The sequence below is a fragment of the Ylistrum balloti genome, unplaced genomic scaffold, assembly GCF_031769215.1.
Source record: "Ylistrum balloti isolate Yb309-2 unplaced genomic scaffold, AGI_CSIRO_Ybal_v1 Utg371604, whole genome shotgun sequence".
In the NCBI taxonomy this organism is placed as follows: Eukaryota; Metazoa; Mollusca; class Bivalvia; order Pectinida; family Pectinidae; genus Ylistrum; species Ylistrum balloti.
In genome coordinates this window covers 235,937-256,392 of record NW_026782823.1, presented here as the reverse complement: position 1 = coordinate 256,392, position 20,456 = coordinate 235,937, and the positions used below count along the sequence as shown (strand labels likewise).

The following is a 20,456-nucleotide window of genomic DNA, read 5'->3' as shown; positions in this document are numbered from 1 at the left end:
ACACAAATAAACCAATTCGCCAACACACAAATAAACCACGTCGCCAACACACAAATAAACCACGTCGGCAACACACAAATAAACCACGTCGCCAACACAAATAAACCACGTCGCCAACACACAAATAAACCACGTCGGCAACACACAAATAAACCACGTCGCCAACACAAATAAACCACGTCGCCAACACACAAATAAACCACGTCGCCAACACAAATAAACCACGTCGCCAACACACAAATAAACCACGTCGGCAACACAAATAAACCACGTCGCCAACACAAATAAACCACGTCGGCAACACAAATAAACCACGTCGCCAACACACAAATAAACCACGTCGGCAACACAAATAAACCACGTCGGCAACACAAATAAACCACGTCGCCAACACAAATAAACCACGTCGGCAACACACAAATAAACCACGTCGCCAACACAAATAAACCACGTCGGCAACACACAAATAAACCAAGTCGCCAACACAAATAAACCACGTCGCCAACACACAAATAAACCACGTCGCCAACACAAATAAACCACGTCGCCAACACAAATAAACCACGTCGCCAACACACAAATAAACCACGTCGGCAACACACAAATAAACCACGTCGGCAACACACAAATAAACCACGTCGGCAACACACAAATAAACCACGTCGGCAACACAAATAAACCACGTCGCCAACACACAAATAAACCACGTCGCCAACACACAAATAAACCACGTCGGCAACACACAAATAAACCACGTCGCCAACACACAAATAAACCACGTCGGCAACACACAAATAAACCACGTCGGCAACACACAAATAAACCACGTCGGCAACACACAAATAAACCACGTCGGCAACACACAAATAAACCACGTCGCCAACACACAAATAAACCACGTCGGCAACACACAAATAAACCACGTCGGCAACACACAAATAAACCACGTCGGCAACACACAAATAAACCACGTCGCCAACACAAATAAACCACGTCGGCAACACACAAATAAACCACGTCGCCAACACACAAATAAACCACGTCGGCAACACACAAATAAACCACGTCGGCAACACACAAATAAACCACGTCGGCAACACACAAATAAACCACGTCGCCAACACACAAATAAACCACGTCGGCAACACACAAATAAACCACGTCGCCAACACACAAATAAACCACTTCGCCAACACACAAATAAACCACGTCGCCAACACACAAATAAACCACGTCGGCAACACACAAATAAACCACGTCGCCAACACAAATAAACCACGTCGCCAACACACAAATAAACCACGTCGGCAACACACAAATAAACCACGTCGCCAACACACAAATAAACCACGTCGGCAACACACAAATAAACCAAGTCGGCAACACAAAAACAAATTATACTACAGGGTCCAGACTCAAGAACAAACTATTTCACATCTTTAATTCTTTATACAATTTCACTGTCAATACAAACAATGTAAACCTTGGCTGATCCAGAAATATCAGGTTCACAAATGAGAATTGGGTATACAACAACGGAACCAAGAGGCTAACTAACGACCATCAAACACATAGCTTCATATCGCACAAAGAAACAGATTATTTCTCAATGGGATAAAAAGGTATACAATTTTTACAACTTAAGATATCAACTTATCAACTCATGATAATTTGTATTGGTTCAACGTTTAAAGAGTGAATAAAATGCATCAACTATCAAAGACATCATGACGATAATACATACAAAAGCTTCAAACGAAAAACCGTTTTGGGAGTAAATATCCATGAAATAAGCGTCAAAATTAACAGACTCGTGTCATTAATATTGAAAATAATGTCTCTCCAGACAATGGTAGATATGTCTTTAGCTTTTTCAGTCGTCTCCTAGACTTCAAAATTAGAAGCAGGAAACAGCTGTATGATACAGGTTAATTCATTGTTTGGCTTTACTGTATCTAACTCTAAATCATTGTGTTATTCACATGTGTGTCTTTTGTACGATCGGTCCGCTGTAGACAAGACTTCAAGTAAAACGATAGGGACTTGATATCTGATTTAAGATTGTAAAAAGGACATACAAGTGACAGACACATTCTGATACACATTTACATTTAGATATTGTAGAGTCAAACAATGAATTATACTACATGATACTACTGAAGATCCAAAAGGTGTATACCTCCATATATGGGAAAAGAATCTGTTCCTTTTTTGTTTTTCTGCCAGGGTGTGGAAGAGCATATCGGATCATCGCAAGTTAGCTTGAAATCATAGCTTTTTTCCTCGGCTGCTTTGCGCCTGGATACCCAGGTTTGCTATGGTGTACACAATCATCAGTGAGAGGTTTGGAAGTAACCTGGGTGCAATATATTTACCATATATTTGTTTAATTTCGCAGGGCTAATATTGCAGCAAGTTGTGTCCATGAATTCAATATATTGTTCAAATTAATATTTTATATACAATACTTACGAGATTATTAATGTCACAATACTTTTCATATAAAAATCCTTCCGCTTGAAAGTAATCGCATGCTCGAAAATCCAATATAAAACGTTTATAAACATTAATTATTGGTGATCGGGGATGGATGTTCATCATCTTTTGATTGATGGCGGACGCTCGAACGTTTGAAGGCTGAACAAATATCATGGACACGTAATGTCACCAATCTATGATACCCGTTGTTGAAATGTTGCCAACCTGTCATACACGGTGATCCAAGCAAATACTTACGTAAAGCATAGTCCAGATTACAGCATCGGTTGTGAAAAAGCATCTTCATCCTGCCAGCAATTAATACACCGGAAGTGACTACATACTAACAAAAAGAAATTCTTAATAATGTTTTCTTTATGACCAAATGTCACAAATAGATTTTAATAATTATCATTTTGTATAATGTTTTATCATTTGTGGAATGTTGGAATATCATTTCTTCTAGAAGGCGTTACATCCGACATATTGTGAGATGTGAATAACGATTCATTATTGCCTTGCCAAGAAAAACTGTGAGTAATTGGGCCATAAATGACACGAACAGGCGTTGATTTATTGATACAAGACATATTATACAAAACTAAAACCTATTATCTTCCTGTCTTAATTCAACGTGGCGGCAGCATGAAATATTTGGTTTACAAACGGAAAAATGGCTACATGTTTTAAATCGATTTCCTGCTATTCTTTAGATACAAGTACCTTCTGTAATATATTAAAATTTAGTTAATTGATTTTGTGCGTTGATGAATATGTTTTGTTGGTTAGAATTTTGGAATATATGTCAGTTATTTCAAGATGTTTGTAGCTCGACTAGTGTTGCTATGGTGACACGGACACTCAAACACCATGATCCCAGCAGGCATTGTACGTCAAATTTACGTCATATTTTCGTCAAATGATGGTCAGGACGTCATTGACGAGTATTTGACAAAGATCTGACGTAAATACCCTGACGTCAAATTGATGTCAGAAGTAAAACGTCAGATGTACGTCAAGTGGCAAGAAAACCTGACGAAAATAAAATGTTCACAAAATGTTGATTTTGATTTCAGAAACGATCTCGGTTAAGCGTACTGTTACAGAATATACTGCTTGTCCCATCTCCCGCCCCTTCAGTTCTAGTTTTGTCATGATTGAAACAACATTCATGTGATATGATACTCTTTATCATTCATTAAGCAGTTCTTTCTATAGCTTCATAATTTTAACCAAGCTGTATAAATGAAAAAAATATCTTGGTATATATTGCGGTTGATGTCAATCTGATTAAAATCCAGATCCCTAAATACATCACCAGAAGCCGGTGTTTTTTTTTTTTTTTTTGTTACCTCCCTTTAATGGCACATCGAAATTTCGAAAAATAAAATCATCACAAATACATCTACGCGATAAGAAATTGTTCTGTGTGAACAAAAAGCTTTTGTTGGCTATTTGATGCTTTAATTTAAAAATTCAACTACTTTTAGTAAAATATGGAACGATATGAATATTATCACCGGAGTAGTTCGTTCATACTTCCTGTCATTTTAAAATTCTAGCGGGCGCCGAGTGTTACGGCGGGAAACGAGGTCACATCGGTTTTTGAATTTTTTACATTTACTTTTGGATTTCTGTCTACAGCTGGTTTATTTTGCTTCATTCTCGGAAAAGGTGAGTTGGTTTATCACTCAATGTCCGTATTTGCACCGTTATAACTTTACTTTTGTTTTTTGTTGACTTTTTAGCTGTTTAAAAATCATGGTGGAAACCGATTACACGAGGTTACACAACTCGTGGCCACCGGTACGGTATTTCTTTCACTCGAGATAGGCTAGTTATGTTTTAAAAGTTATAATAGAAACTCGCTAAAGCTTGTATCTTTTATAACTTAAAAAAAAACCAACTCGAGTGAAAGAAATGCAATAACCAGCAGTATTTTCTCCACTTCTAGCCATGCAGAATACACAAAGAGATACAGCACTTTTTTGCTAAAATTTTCATATAACGTATCTATAAATCATTTTCACAAGTTTAATTGTTTTGGGATTTTTTAACCAGGTTTACTGTGCATACATCAATATTTTGACAAAATTGGCTGATATTTTGGGAGAAAAATAGTTAATGTACAAATGTAGGTATGTGTGATATGGATATTCTACCTAAGGGTGCATAAGTTGGGGTCTTAACGGAGGCTTCAAAGGTTATAACCCAAATGGCTCCTGTGTGGTGCAAATTTTGAAGATGCTATACACTTTTTCTTCCAGTGTCCTCTTTACTCACATGTTAGACATCATGTTAATTCAGTATATAATTTATTAGGAAATGTTAACCTTATTGTTTTGCTTTATGGTATCATTGGAATGTCAGATGAATTTAGTAGTTTTATACTTTATCATACTAGTTCTTATTAAAAAAATTAAAAGGTTCTCAATTTACAAGTAATAATATATACATACAAATCCTATAGTTATAATATTTAGTATACTACTAGTAGTAGTTGTGGATGTAGTGTGGGAGTGAGTATGTGAGTGGTTTATTTTCTTTTCTTTATTCTCTCTTTATTATTATAAACTGAAAAAATACCATCCTATTATTAAAAAAAATTGAATATATTAATTAATTTAGAATATACCGGTATCATTTGGGAAAAGACTTAATCCCATTGTTAATACTAAGTTTAGACTTTTTATTTATAATATGTTATATATTTTGTTATGTATACTATTTTTTAACAATAAAATATTTTGAAATTGAAAAAAAAGTTATAACCCAAACTTCTTCACCTTGGGTAGAATATTCATATTCTACATTCTTCTTTAAATCTTTAAAGGAATAAATTTTCTTCCCCATTGCAATATTTTTTAACATTAAATGCAATACTAGAAAAAAATAAAGAACAACAAATGTTACATTAGTATTAAGATCTATTGCATTGATCCTTTCAGAAAGCACACAAAGGTGTACAGACTGCAGAGACGCTGACCTGGAAGCAGTGATCGGGTACACATTAAAACATGTGCCCGACAGGAGAAGTGGAGGAGGAGGAAGACACCAGTAAATAATGTTATCAACATTTATTTACATGAATCTCTGTACCAACAATCAATATTTGATATTGCAAACCTATTTTCAGGCATAAAGTTTCATGGAAAACTTCCTCTTTTATTATCTCCTCTTATTTGTATTTAATAATTTGAAGTCCTTCTTGTAACATATTGTGACATTCATGTATTGGGAAAAACATTGTCAACTTTTCATGGGAAATATGGTATTCAAATCTTAATTTTAAGAAGGGTTACTGGTATTATAATAAAATATACATTAATTTTGTTAGGGGCTCACTCTAACAGTGAATAAATATGAACATTTTATGTTTCAAACATTTTGTAATTTGTGCATTTGGAATGTTTCATGGTTTCTTTTTGTGTATGTATTTATAAATTAGGTTTTCAATATTTTATTACAATAATTTCTTTAACCAGTTTTTTTCCCCAATTCTTGTTTATTGTAAAATCTTGAAAAGAAAATATTTTGTTTCTATTGTGCATATGTTAAAATAATGACTTTGATAGAAAATTTACACACGAGAGTTCATATATACAGAAGCTTGTTTTTATTGTCTTTAAGACTAGTTTTGTTATATTTAAACAATGAAGATCATGTCATGAATAATTTCTTTTGTTGCTCTTGTCATTTTTGTAAATTTGTTGATTATTGTCATGATACATATATAATTTTTTGTGCAATTATGCTATAAATAAAATTTGTAAGAGGAACTATATTTTGATTTATTTTATTAATATTACTTTTTAATTCTTCAAAGCGTCAGCAACGTAACGCATCTGAAGTCAGATTCTGACCAATTCTGACTAATAAATGACGAAAATCTGACGTAAAATACTGACATAATATAGATGTCAGACATTTACGTCAATATTACTTTCATTTCTGACCATTATTTGACGTAATCCTGACGTCAGGATTAAGTCCAAATCCGACGTAAAATACTGACATAATATAGATGTCAGACATTTACGTCAATATTACTTTCATTTCTGACCATTATTTGACGTAATCCTGACGTCAGGATTAAGTCCAAATCCGACGTAAATTTGACGTAAAATGCCTGCTGGGATATAAGGTTACTGTATATATTCTTACTATATTACTTCAGCAGTGTAGATAGAGTACTTGTGCACTGATAAATATTTTGGGGTTGGTTATCTCTCTTCGATATTTAGTTGTCCTTTAAAATGTTATCTTCCGTTACCAGTGATGTTAATCTTCCTTATCACAGATTTAGTCGAGAAAACCCAAATAAAATATTATATTTAAAACATTCAAAAATCAAGAAAATACTACCATTGTAACATACAACGTAGTTCAGACAGAAATTCCATAAAACTAGGGCAAACTATTAACAAAAGAAAGATTTACACAGAGACTCCTACAATACACAGGGAGAAAAAAACAGGTGTTCAGGAAGGGTAAGCATCTTTTGCTTCTTCGACGCAGCAGAAGACGAATATTGGTATCAAACTGATTCTTAGTTTGGCTAGAATGGGTTACCTACCTTAGTATGCTTTCTTCTCAATACGCTTGTTAAACAATGGGTGTACCTTGTGACGACACAAAGTTGAAACTGAAGGTATGACCTATTCTGTACATAGGCATTGTTCGTTGATTTTGTATTGTGACAGAACATTAATGCGACCTTTATATTACGCTTTTAAATATTAATTTAGCGGTAAATGACATATAAAGTTTATACCTTAATCTCTCTTATAGATGTATAAATACTTACTGATAGTTTTTTATTCTTCGTGGATGAAGAAAACGATGAAATATTATCAGTTTAAGTCGAATTTTTTAGCTGAGCTATGCTGTGTTTTGACCGGAAGTGACGTGCACACCTGTGGAAGTTGTTTATAGAATTAATACCACTGTGTAGTATTTTCTACTGTATTTACGGGAAGACTTTGGTAAAGCAAGTATCTGATAGAGAAGTAAAAGCGATGTAATCATTATGTATATATATCTATCGTAGTTGTTATGAGATCTCGGGATACTGACGGATAAACCGACAGTGGAACATTAGCACGTGAAATTATTCTTATTTACCTGAATGTGTATTAGATACCTAATGATCTTCTTCAGCGGTGATTGGCGTAATCCAGGTATTTCACCCGTGTTATAAATATCACAAGATCCAATTTACTCTCTAGTACACCTAGAAGACACCACTGATAGTGAAATGGAGATCAGGCCTGGACCTAACTCTCGGCAGTCAGCCATAATAACTACTTCAGGACAGAATACTTGTGGCGTCAACCAGTCCTCTACTGGCGTACCACTACATACTGCTAACAATACCAATGGTACAGCTTCTGATGTCCCTATCAAAACGCAAATGAATATGATGGAACGCCAGTTAGCAGTGATGAATACTCAGTCACAGGCCAGTGTTTCCTAAATGGCGGAGGCTTAAGAAAAAGCCGACAGATTAGACAGTGCAAAAGTAACGTCCAGCCTTCAGATCGTAGACATCAATGCAATAGACGTCACCCGTCACATGTAACCGACTACTAGACGTCACCCGTCACATGTATCCGACTACTAGACGTCACCCGTCACATGTAACCGACTACTAGACGTCACCCGTCACATGTATCCGACTACTAGACGTCACCCGTCACATGTATCCGGCAACTAGATGTCACCAGTCACTTGTAACCGGCTACTAGACGTCACATGTAACCGGCTACTAGACGTCACCCGTCACATGTATCCGACTACTAGACGTCACCCGTCACATGTAACCGGCTACTAGACGTCAACCGTCACATGTAACCGGCTACTAGACGTCACTCGTCACATGTATCCGACTACTAGACGTCACCCGTCACATGTAACCGACTACTAGACGTCACCCGTCACATGTAACTGACTACTAGACGTCACCCGTCACATGTAACCGGCTACTAAACGTCACCAGACCACCAGTCACATGTAACCGACTACTAGACGTCACCCGTCACAAGTAACCGGCTACTAGACGTCACATATAACCGACTACTAGACGTCACCCGTCACATTTAACCGGCTAAAAGACGTCACATGTAACCGGCTACTAGACGTCACATGTAACCGACTACTAAACGTCACCAGTCACATGTATCCGACTACTATACGTCACCCGTCACATGTAACCGGCTACTAGACGTCACCCGTCACATGTAACCGGCTACTAGACGTCACAAGTCACATGTAACCAGCTACTAGACGTCACCCGTCACATGTAACAAGCTACTAGACGTCACCCGTCACATGTAACCGGCTACTAGACGTCACCCGTCACATGTATCCGACTACTATACGTCACCCGTCACATGTAACCGGCTACTAGACGTCACCCGTCACATGTAACCGGCTACTAGACGTCACCCGTCACATGTAACTTGCTACTAGTCGTCACCCGTCACATGTAACAAGCTACTAGACGTCACCCGTCACATGTAACCGGCTACTAGACATCACCCGTCACATGTAACCGACTACTAGACGTCACCAGTCACATGTAACCAGCTACTAGACATCATCCGTCACATGTATCTGACTACTAGACGTCACCCGTTACATGTATCCGGCTTCTAGACGTCACATTTAACCGACTACTAGACGTCACCCGTCACATGTAACCGGCTACTAGACGTCACCCGTCACATGTAACCGACTACTAGACGTCACCCGTCACATGTAACAAGCTACTAGACGTCACCCGTCACATGTAACCAGCTACTAGACATCATCCGTCAAATGTATCCGACTACTAGACATCACCGGTCACATGTAACCGGCTACCAGACGTCACCCGTCACATGTAACCAGCTACTAGACGTCACATGTATCCGACTACTAGACGTCACCCGTCACATGTATCCGACTACTAGACGTCACCCGTCACAAGTATCCAGCTACTAGACGTCACCCGTCACATGTATCTGTCTACTAGACATCACCCGTCACATGTTACCAGCTATCAGACGTCACCCGTCACATGTTTCTTGACGTGACCATACTAAACCTAAGCCACGACATGGTGATTGTTACCTCAGTGAGGATCCTAGCTAGTTTACGAGAATTTTTTCATATAAAGTAGATCGCTCTATTTCTTCATCCGCTGACAAACCAGATCATGGTCACAGGTACATCAACTTCAGACAACAGAAACTGATAAATCATACGAGGGACAACATCACAACACAATATAAACTAAATTGGCTACTCCAAACGACCAAAAGGACGCCGATATATTGCGTATCCAATATTAATTGGACTAGAAACCGAACATAACTACCCTGTTATCAGTGTGATAACACCCATTACATAACTACCATATTATCAGTGTGATAACACCCATTACATAACTACCATGTTATCAGTGTGATAACACCCATTACATAACTATCATGTTATCAGTGTGATAACACCCATTACATAACTACCATGTTATCAGTGTGATAACACCCATTACATAACTACCCTGTTATCAGTGTGATAACACCCATTACATAACTACCCTGTTATCAGTGTAATAACACCAATTGCATAACTACCCTGTTATCAGTGTAATAACAACTATAACATAACTACCGTGTTATCAGTGTGATAACACCCATTACATAACTACCCTGTTATCAGTGTAATAACACCAATTGCATAACTACCCTGTTATCAGTGTAATAACGCCCATTACATAACTACCCTGTTATCAGTGTAATAACACCCATTACATAACTACCCTGTTATCAGTGTAATAACACCCATTACATAACTACCTTTATCAGTGTTATAACACCCATTACATAACTACCCTGTTATCAGTGTAATAACACCCATTACATAACTACCCTGTTATCAGTGTTATAACACCCATAACATAACTACCCTGTTATCAGTGTTATAACACCCATTACATAACTACCCTGTTATCAGTGTAATAACACCCATTACATAACTACCCTGTTATCAGTGTAATAACACCCATTACATAACTACCCTGTTATCAGTGTTATAACACCCATTACATAACTACCCTGTTATCAGTGTAATAACACCCATTACATAACTACCCTGTTATCAGTGTTATAACACCCATTACATAACTACCCTGTTATCAGTGTAATAACACCCATTACATAACTACCCTGTTATCAGTGTGATAACACCCATTACATAACTACTCTGTTATCAGTGTTATAACACCCATTACAAAATTACCCTGTTATCAGTGTTATAACACCCATTACATAAGTACCCTGTTATCAGTGTAATAACACCCATTACATAACTACCCTGTTATCAGTATTATAACACCCATTACATAACTACCCTGTTATCAGTGTATTAACACCCATTATATAACTACCCTGTTATCATTTTGATAACATCCATAACATAACTACCCTGTTATCAGTGTTATATATTCAATACATACACTATGTTATGACCACACTATTAGACCTAGTGAAGCTGTGATTGGCTAAAGGTGCTCATAATGACTTTCTAGCATTATAACGTACATAAATACCCTAGATATGTGATAAACAATTTCATTTCCTACACATGTAACAAGTATGAAACACGAAATAAAACCTGTCAGATTGTCTATGTCGCATCAAGATATCGATATTATTACAAAATGAATCACTCCTACTTCCATGCCAGGTACAGATACAATACTCATTTTAGGAAATCATCATAATATCAGTTTATTTAATAAATAAATAACACATTTATAGATTTCTACATTCTTACATGAAGTACCATGTCATGATAGAACAGAAGTCTAAGATGACACTTTTAATGTGCTGAATTTTAATATTTTCTGGAGTTTTTAGAACTGTTTGTGTGTGTGCGCGTGCTTAACACCACTTAATTGAACTTTTAAAACAGTAACCTGATGGTTTTTTTTTATATATTAAACATATTAGATATTGACTACACACTGTGTGCTATATAAGCCCAGACGGAATATGAATTTTTTTGCCGCTGCGGCTGCCATCTTTTTTCCCGATTCCAAATACACAGGTGTCGGTCATTGTTCTCTGTAATTGTTTATTCTTTGGTGGTGTCTTGATTTGTGGAAATGTAATTTGATTTTCTGACAAGCACTTTTTAACTTGTTTATTTACTGGTTTTCGCGGAGACTTGTAAGGACTAAACATGGTATCCTCACCTTCCTCACTCGAATAACCTTCGGAACTACTGGGATAAACAGGACTACTTTCACCTGATGCCACCAGACATCCGGATGTATTGCGCAGGTCCGGAAGTGAAAGTGAATTCCGCCGTTCTCTAAGTCTTGACACCAAAGGACTTTTACTATAGTCGGTCCCATTATCTGCGCTATCTGTTCTGAGTATGATGGGAAGATTAACTTCCGTTTCAGACGCAATCGCGTCAGAACTTCTGAAATTCCTTCGTTTTAGCTTAGGTGTGCTTAGAGATAAAGAATGATTGGTTTCGTCATTGATATAAATAGCTTTCGGTGATGTACGTTCAAAAGATTTATCTTTATCACTTGGAGGCGTGTGGCCAGGTTTCCGTAGTCGTTCCAGACGTGGAGAATATGGCGGAGGTAGTTTGGAATTCCTGGCTTTAGTAGGCTGCCGGTCATTGTTTTGAGGAAAGTTCTTCTGATACGAGGACATGAGTTTACGTACCCGAGAATCTCCATTCTTCTTGGAGTACGTTAGAGGGGTAAAACCTGGTAACAAAAGAGTAAGATTTACAATTAATACAGGAATGATGGCCAACACATTTTCAATTTTTAAAGATATTTAGATACAACAATACATAACCATAGTATATAGTAGTACATACATGTTCCGAACTATTCCATTAGGGTTCTATGTGCATGACTTCGTAAAAATCGTTTAATTGCATCGTTTTTTCAACATGTATAAGTAGTGTTTTCAGACCTAAACCTCGGAATTCGTACAAGTGTTATAGCAGTTATACTTTTTTGTGTTCTTACGAACAACCATCAACAGTCCGATATACATGCCTTCGTAATAATCGTTTTATTGTATAGATTTTTCGACATGTATCGGTGGGTTTTGTTATACCTCGGGACTTGTTGTATAGCGGCTACAGTTTTTGTGTTTTTACGAAGAACCAACAAATCGATGGAGATGAAAGTATATATGGCTGTAAATGATAAGACATTTTCACGCGGGGATCTTCGTGAAAACTATCTAAAACAATTTATCTGTATTCATTTCCTGAACAACGTGTGTTAAGTTCTTTGCAGTCAGTAATCGACATCTATCACAGATTTCGTAATGGGAAAAGCTGCTGAATTTCGAATCAAATGCGATATGTTATCGCCTCATACCCGTAATGGCTGCTACGATCTGAAAAAGAACATTTTTTTATATGTACGGAAACTGAATTAATCATGCTTGTTATGTTGGTGGGTGCGGGTCGCTATGGAAAAACGGAAAAAATGACAGAACCCGAAAGAAATATGCTATAACTCCAAATTTCGCGAAATCAAATATTTTTCAATATTGAAAAAATTATGAGAGACACAAAAACTAATATGTCAGCATAAACATATTCCAAACTCAAACTTAATAAAATAAGGGCAAAATCTGGACAAAAGTATTAACACAATAACTCTTTAAAAAGTGCGAGGAGAATTAGACAAGGTGTAACGATACTGCTTTGACGACGACACCCGCCATGTTGGTCAATCCAAGTAAGTAATGTCATGTTCTTAAATGAGACCAGTGTATACAGCAAACGTTTCAACAGGCAAACTAACGAGCATCAGATACGTCCAGCTTCATGTCGCATCAGATGCGTCCAGCTTCATGTCGCATCAGATGCGTCCAGCTTCATGTCGCATCAGATACGTCCAGCTTCATGTCGCATCAAACACATTTCAAATACAGCCGTAACAAAAACACGTTTTAATCATATAGTTTCATTAGTAATGTAAAGAAATACGGCTTTTTTTAAGATCTTGGTCGCATAATATGTTAATCAGGATCTCATTTTACGTCTTGTTTCTCATTTCCAGTCAGACATAAGTTGGTTTATTCCCAGACAAGCTTACACAGAACTGTTTCCATATCTTGTACCCTTGTCTTAAGTCGAGATGTAAGCCCCATTCCTTCTGTTTTATAAAAGTATAATCCAATGGTATCAACCGAAAGTTTCACACAATGGACACAACACCATTTAAATAAACATTGAAGTTTAAAGAAAAGCTAGGTATGAAATAAATTGTTACATTTTAATATTAAAACTGACCAAGCTTTATCACGGAACTAAATCCGGATTAGTGGCGTTAATCCGTGATAATAAAGTGATACATTTTCATATTGAAACTGACTGTGCGTTAACTCGCAATTAAATCCGGATTAGTTAATCCGTCGTAATTCCGTTATTATGTACAAAGGGTCTGTTAGTGTAGACAGTTTTGTGAGGTATTGATATTGTGTTTGTCTTAAGTTATTAGCAGACAGAGTCTGACCGACATTTTCGATTCGACAAAGGAAGGGCTGGGAGTGACATGTAAGGTTCTCACTTGTCAAATTATACTGAAATATAGATTCGTAACATCAGGTTGATATTGTATTCCACTGTCCTGTAAATAAAGATATGCACGTCATTGAAGTTTTTTTATTAACTGTAATAAGTACCATGAGGGGATTCATTTACTTTTAATGTTTTACATTTTAACGATCTACAAAAACGGAAGGAACCACAAACAAGGATAACGACAGTGATATAGAGGATCCATTTAAATCTAATCTAATTAGTTTTGTCATTAATTTTAGATGGACCTATTTCCCTATTAAACCCTAATGTTTCCATAGTAACAATGTTCTAGTTATGGTTGAACTATAGGTAATTAACCTCAATATAGCTGGACCCAGGATCATGTTTTTACATTAAGCTTAAATAGATACATATATTAAATGTACATATTTGACCGTTCATGATGGAATTGATTAAACACATTACATCTGTATCTCATAATCTGATGATGATTCAATGTCTTAACGTATCTATAACTTTCCATTGATACCAGAATTGCATGTATATGAGAGATCTAAAAAAAAAAACTACGTTCGGTCTTAATATCGCCTATAAATAGCATATGAAGACATTTCACTTCACATTAAGCTATATAACTTCATTATCGACAACGTTATCAGTCAGGAGGTACAGCCGTTTAGATGATGAGATTTTGCCGTTGCCATGCCGATGACAATGACGTCATAATAGTCACGCGCTGGATGTCATCATACCTTAAGTCACACTTAATTCGGGTCAGTTTAGAGAATGGTCATGTAAAACTATACAAAAATCTCCTGATGATGAGAACTGGAAATGTTTGGTATTTGTTTTATTATTCATTTTTAGAGTAAAAACCGGGTACAATATATTTAAACATATGGAATGGACTGTAAATATCTATATTTATCTGGTGTCTGTTTTTTAGCAATATTAAGTGAAGTCCATTATTGTTTTATAATGACTGCGAATCGCTGACGTTGAATTACAAAATCAAAAGTGGTATATAAAATGTGGGGTTCACTGGTGACAACTTCAATCTGTTTCTTCGCGTCTCAGCGAGAGCAACACGCTTCATACTTAAAAGACACAGTGTGTTCTAATACAGTCTATGATGTAATGTCAGATCGCTGAAAACACTCTGACATTAACCCTTTTTAAGACCGTTCGCAGCAAATTAGGTAAGACCAAATTTGCACGAATCGTTGTCCATTTTCGAGTTTTCCAGTCTTGTTTGACTTACAATGTAACTTATTCTAATGGACAGAAGATTATAATGTTGATTTAATAACAAAAACTGGTTATTATACAGGACAATGAGACCTTAATCACAAAGTAGAAAATATTTGTTTTTATATAACGCGTACATAATTGATAGTCATATATTTTATGTATTTTGTATCATATCGATTATATATTTTAAGTGTAAAAAAAAAAAATAGAATGTAACCTAAGGAGGATTTCTGCAACACACGTGTACGTCATAGAAATATCTGCTTTACTCCTAAAAAACTGAGAACAACTCTAAATAGTCCTACTAGTCATTAGGACAGCTTCAACAAGTCCAACGGACAACTCCAAATAGTACAAGGACAACTCAACACATTCAGAGGACAACTCCAAAGAGTCAGAGGACAACTCCAAATAGTAAAAAAAGGACAATTCCAAATAGTAAAAAAAGACAACAACTACAAATAGCCCAAAGGACAACGCCAACTAGTCCAAAGGACAACTCCAAAAAGTTCAAAGGACAAATCCAAAAAGTTTAAAGGACAAATCCAAAAAGTTTAAAGGACAACTCCAAATAGTCAAAGGACAACTCCACACATTCAACACATTCAGAGGACAAATCCAGACAGTCCAAGGACAACTCCAAAGAGTCAGAGGACAATATCAGACTGTCCGAGTACAACTTCCGACAGTCCAAGGATAACTCCAGACAGTCAGAGGACAACTCCAAAGAGTCAGAGGACAATATCAGACTGTCCGAGTACAACTCCAAACAGCCCAAGGATAACTCCAGACAGTCAGAGGACAACTCCAAAGAGTCAGAGGACAATTCCAAACAGTCAGAGGACAACTCCAAACAGTCAGAGGACAACTCCAAACAGTCAGAGGACAACTCCAAACAGTCAGAGGACAACTCCAAACAGTCAGAGGACAACTCCAAACAGCCCAAGGATAACTCCAAACAGTCAGAGGACAACTCCAAAGAGTCAGAGGACAATTCCAAACAGTCAGAGGACAACTCCAAAGAGTCAGAGGACAATTCCAAACAGTCAGAGGACAACTCCAAACAGTCAGAGGACAACTCCAAACAGTCAGAGGACAACTCCAAATAGTAAAAAAAGGACAATTCCAAATAGTAAAAAAAGACAACAACTACAAATAGCCCAAAGGACAACGCCAACTAGTCCAAAGGACAACTCCAAAAAGTTCAAAGGACAAATCCAAAAAGTTTAAAGGACAAATCCAAAAAGTTTAAAGGACAACTCCAAATAGTCAAAGGACAACTCCACACATTCAACACATTCAGAGGACAAATCCAGACAGTCCAAGGACAACTCCAAAGAGTCAGAGGACAATATCAGACTGTCCGAGTACAACTTCCGACAGTCCAAGGATAACTCCAGACAGTCAGAGGACAACTCCAAAGAGTCAGAGGACAATATCAGACTGTCCGAGTACAACTCCAAACAGCCCAAGGATAACTCCAGACAGTCAGAGGACAACTCCAAACAGTCAGAGGACAACTCCAAAGAGTCAGAGGACAATTCCAAACAGTCAGAGGACAACTCCAAACAGTCAGAGGACAACTCCAAACAGTCAGAGGACAACTCCAAACAGTCAGAGGACAACTCCAAACAGTCAGAGGACAACTCCAAACAGCCCAAGGATAACTCCAAACAGTCAGAGGACAACTCCAAAGAGTCAGAGGACAATTCCAAACAGTCAGAGGACAACTCCAAACAGTCAGAGGACAACTCCAAAGAGTCAGAGGACAACTCCAAAGAGTCAGAGGACAACTCCAAACAGTCAGAGGACAACTCCAAAGAGTCAGAGGACAATTCCAAACAGTCAGAGGACAACTCCAAACAGTCAGAGGACAACTCCAAACAGTCAGAGGACAACTCCAAACAGTCAGAGGACAACTCCAAACAGTCAGAGGACAACTCCAAACAGTCAGAGGACAACTCCAAACAGTCAGAGGACAACTCCAAACAGTCAGAGGACAACTCCAGACAGTCAGAGGACAACTCCAAACAGTCAGAGGACAACTCCAAAGAGTCAGAGGACAATTCCAAACAGTCAGAGGACAATTCCAAACAGTCAGAGGACAACTCCAAAGAGTCAGAGGACAACTCCAAAGAGTCAGAGGACAACTCCAAACAGTCAGAGGACAACTCCAAAGAGTCAGAGGACAATTCCAAACAGTCAGAGGACAACTCCAAACAGTCAGAGGACAACTCCAAACAGTCAGAGGACAACTCCAAACAGTCAGAGGACAACTCCAAACAGTCAGAGGACAACTCCAAACAGTCAGAGGACAACTCCAGACAGTCAGAGGACAACTCCAAACAGTCAGAGGACAACTCCAAAGAGTCAGAGGACAATTCCAAACAGTCAGAGGACAACTCCAAAGAGTCAGAGGACAATTCCAAACAGTCAGAGGACAACTCCAAACAGTCAGAGGACAACTCCAAACAGTCAGAGGACAACTCCAAACAGTCAGAGGACAACTCCAAAGAGTCAGAGGACAACTCCAAACAGTCAGAGGACAACTCCAAACAGTCAGAGGACAACTCCAAAGAGTCAGAGGACAACTCCAAACAGTCAGAGGACAACTCCAAAGAGTCAGAGGACAACTCCAAACAGCCCAAGGATAACTCCAAACAGTCAGAGGACAACAGAGAAAACCGGTATAAAACCTTTATAACGTCTGACGTACAAATAAAACGTTTTCTGCAATATTTATCAATAAGCTGACCTTGTGACATAAATATTTTTCATAAAGCAAATAAATTCAATGTAATGATTTGAAAGCATCAAACATTACAATACGTTTTCACTTTAACAAATCTGGAACCCAGTCAGATACGATACACGACCTATAAAAGAAGTAGGGCTTAAATTGAGGACAGCTAGGAGTCAACTGAAGAAAAACACATTCGTAAAAAATCATATTGTAACTTTTGCAAACCCCCGAAATACTTATATTTCTACCAAATTGGATGATTTTAAAAGAATATTGATTACGTGTATATATTCTGAAGTGTGCCAAGGGATAACAGCGTGGTATACAGGTTACGGGAAACTTCGTGACTAAAGCTGTAAGCTGTACCTTACTTACCATTGGTATCATATATATCTAGTAGCGCGATGCCCCCAGGATGATCCATAATCCTTTTTATGATAGGTAAACTTCCGGTTTTTACAGCGTACATTAGGGCAGAATTTCCATCAAAATCAAAAATATCAATCCGGCTATCCGGATCATTTATTAGACAATCCACAACGTCACTTTTCCCGGAAATGCACGCATGCATTATCGCAGTCCTTCCTAAGGAATCTTGCATATTCACATCCGGCTCACGTTCGAGAATTTCGTTTATGATGTTAACGATATCACAATCGGGGATTTCCAAATAGCAAACCTTCATTAAAACTGTTAACAAGTCATGACCAACATCTCGAGAGTTCACGTGCACATTTTCGTTCCGAATAAGATTTAAAATCTTTTCTACGTTGTTCTGTTGAATGGCTTTTTCTAGATTTCTATGAAGCACTTCCGGTTTGGTTGTCTTCGACATGTTAACATACGGGTTACTGCAATTCACATCTGAAATTCGAAAGACAATAACATGAGACAATATATATAATAATGTGTTTAAATATATATGAAACCCAAGACAAAACCTCAGCTATAGTATGATGTATAATATAACTAGTTAAGGTCTCGTCCTTTCGGAACACACGGGCTTATTCAATTTATTTGACATTATTTTGTTTTACATGTTTGGTGACATCGATGAAGCCGAAGACGATTTCCCTTGCGGAACACCTGGTTTTATTATCCTTTTTCAGGAGTCTCTATGTAAATGTTTATTTTGTTCAAATTTAGTCGAGTTGAGAATTTTTGTTGATTCAGTATTTTGCTTGTTGTTTGTTCAGTGATGCTAGGTATCTACAGAGTAAAACACTATCAATCAGCTAGAAAACATCACAAATATTGTACCCAAACAGTCAATACATTCTTAATATTCTTCTAGGACTTGACAGCGATTATAGAAATGTATATAGATAAAAGAATTACTGCATTTTCTGGTAATAAGTATTTCATCGATAGAGATTAAATAAGTTGAAGTTTTTATGGAATATTTAAGAAGGTATCTTTGAATTATTTAGACGATATGTGTCTGTAATATAGAGGAGTTTAAAATAACAAGGTCTTATATTGAAGTGGTTCAAACATAACGTCTCCTAACACAACGTTATCAATACGTGGTATAATTTCTATGGACCGTTTTATATCTGTGTGGGAGTTCGTTAATTATTATTCAAAAATTGATTGATCTGTTTATATCGATAGTTATGTAAACACAAATGAATAATTATAATAGATTAAATCGATGTTTTTTAAAGGACAATACCGTGATCAGTCTCCTGGAGAGATCAACTCTGTAGCGTCATTGACAATAACAGTCGTTTGTTTAGATAATCTCTGTTCTATAGAGATTCTATTCTACTGAAGTTCAATAGATTATCATGACAGAATCAGTTATTGTAGGTAGAACGATAATTGTCTGTCGTTGTAACAATGTGATGGGGAGGTAATTGTATCAGCCTTATCATTGTTTGACCGGCGATCAACTGATGCGTTTGGGACTGTCTATTTTTAAACGTCTTTGACAAGTGCTACAAGGAAGAAAACAGCTGTATGACTAAGTTCAATTCATTATCTGACCACTTTTCTACTACAAATAGCCTTATCTCACGTTTAACAACTTCATTCGTCTTTTCATATAAATGTATGTATCACATTTGTCTTGCATTCAATTTTTTTTTAAATATGCGTATTACCAACAAAAGTAACAGCAGCCACGTTAAAATCATAATTCAAACTAGAAATTAGTGGAAAGAGAGCAAAATATGCCCAAAAGAAATATTTATAGAAAAAACCTTGAAAAGGTACAGGTTGAAGAAGATCCGGAAGTTTAAGCGTCTTCTGCTTCATCGACGACACCCGCCATGTAAACTAAACCAAGAAACGTTATTTCCCAAGTGAGAAGTGATGTTAAGAACGAAGTTCCAACCAGATACGTTCACCGATCTGTAAGTGGTCTTACTGTCGATCACACAACGTCATGTAATATTTCATAACA

General features: G+C 37.1%; 2 protein-coding genes across 2 annotated transcripts; one reads left to right on the top strand and one right to left on the bottom strand.

The window, feature by feature from the left end:
• The first annotated feature begins 12,192 nt into the window (after positions 1-12,192).
• On the top strand, positions 12,193-18,060 carry LOC132563142 (nuclear speckle splicing regulatory protein 1-like). The gene is made up of 3 exons (XM_060227903.1): positions 12,193-12,264; positions 15,882-16,393; positions 16,623-18,060. The coding sequence occupies exons 1-3, from the start codon at positions 12,193-12,195 to the stop codon at positions 18,058-18,060; spliced, it is 2,022 nt and encodes a 673-aa protein (XP_060083886.1).
• Positions 18,061-18,215: 155 nt separating this feature from the next.
• On the bottom strand, positions 18,216-18,884 carry LOC132563141 (ankyrin repeat domain-containing protein 34B-like). Its single transcript, XM_060227902.1, has 2 exons — positions 18,425-18,884; positions 18,216-18,226 (listed from the first exon to the last, which is right to left on the bottom strand). The coding sequence occupies exons 1-2, from the start codon at positions 18,882-18,884 to the stop codon at positions 18,216-18,218; spliced, it is 471 nt and encodes a 156-aa protein (XP_060083885.1).
• Positions 18,885-20,456: the final 1,572 nt, after the last annotated feature.

What these genes read in the sequence shown, in the direction of transcription:
- LOC132563142 (XM_060227903.1), top strand. Translation starts at nt 12,193, where the DNA reads ATGAGTTTACGTACCCGAGAATCTCCATTCTTCTTGGAGTACGTTAGA. An exon ending in TAAAACCTGGTAACAAAAGA is followed by an intron (nt 12,265 to 15,881) that starts GTAAGATTTACA and finishes AACTCCAAATAG; the next exon opens with TCAAAGGACAACTCCACACA. An exon ending in TCAGAGGACAACTCCAAACA is followed by an intron (nt 16,394 to 16,622) that starts GTCAGAGGACAA and finishes GGACAAATCCAG; the next exon opens with ACAGTCCAAGGACAACTCCA.
- LOC132563141 (XM_060227902.1), bottom strand. Translation starts at nt 18,884, where the DNA reads ATGTCGAAGACAACCAAACCGGAAGTGCTTCATAGAAATCTAGAAAAA.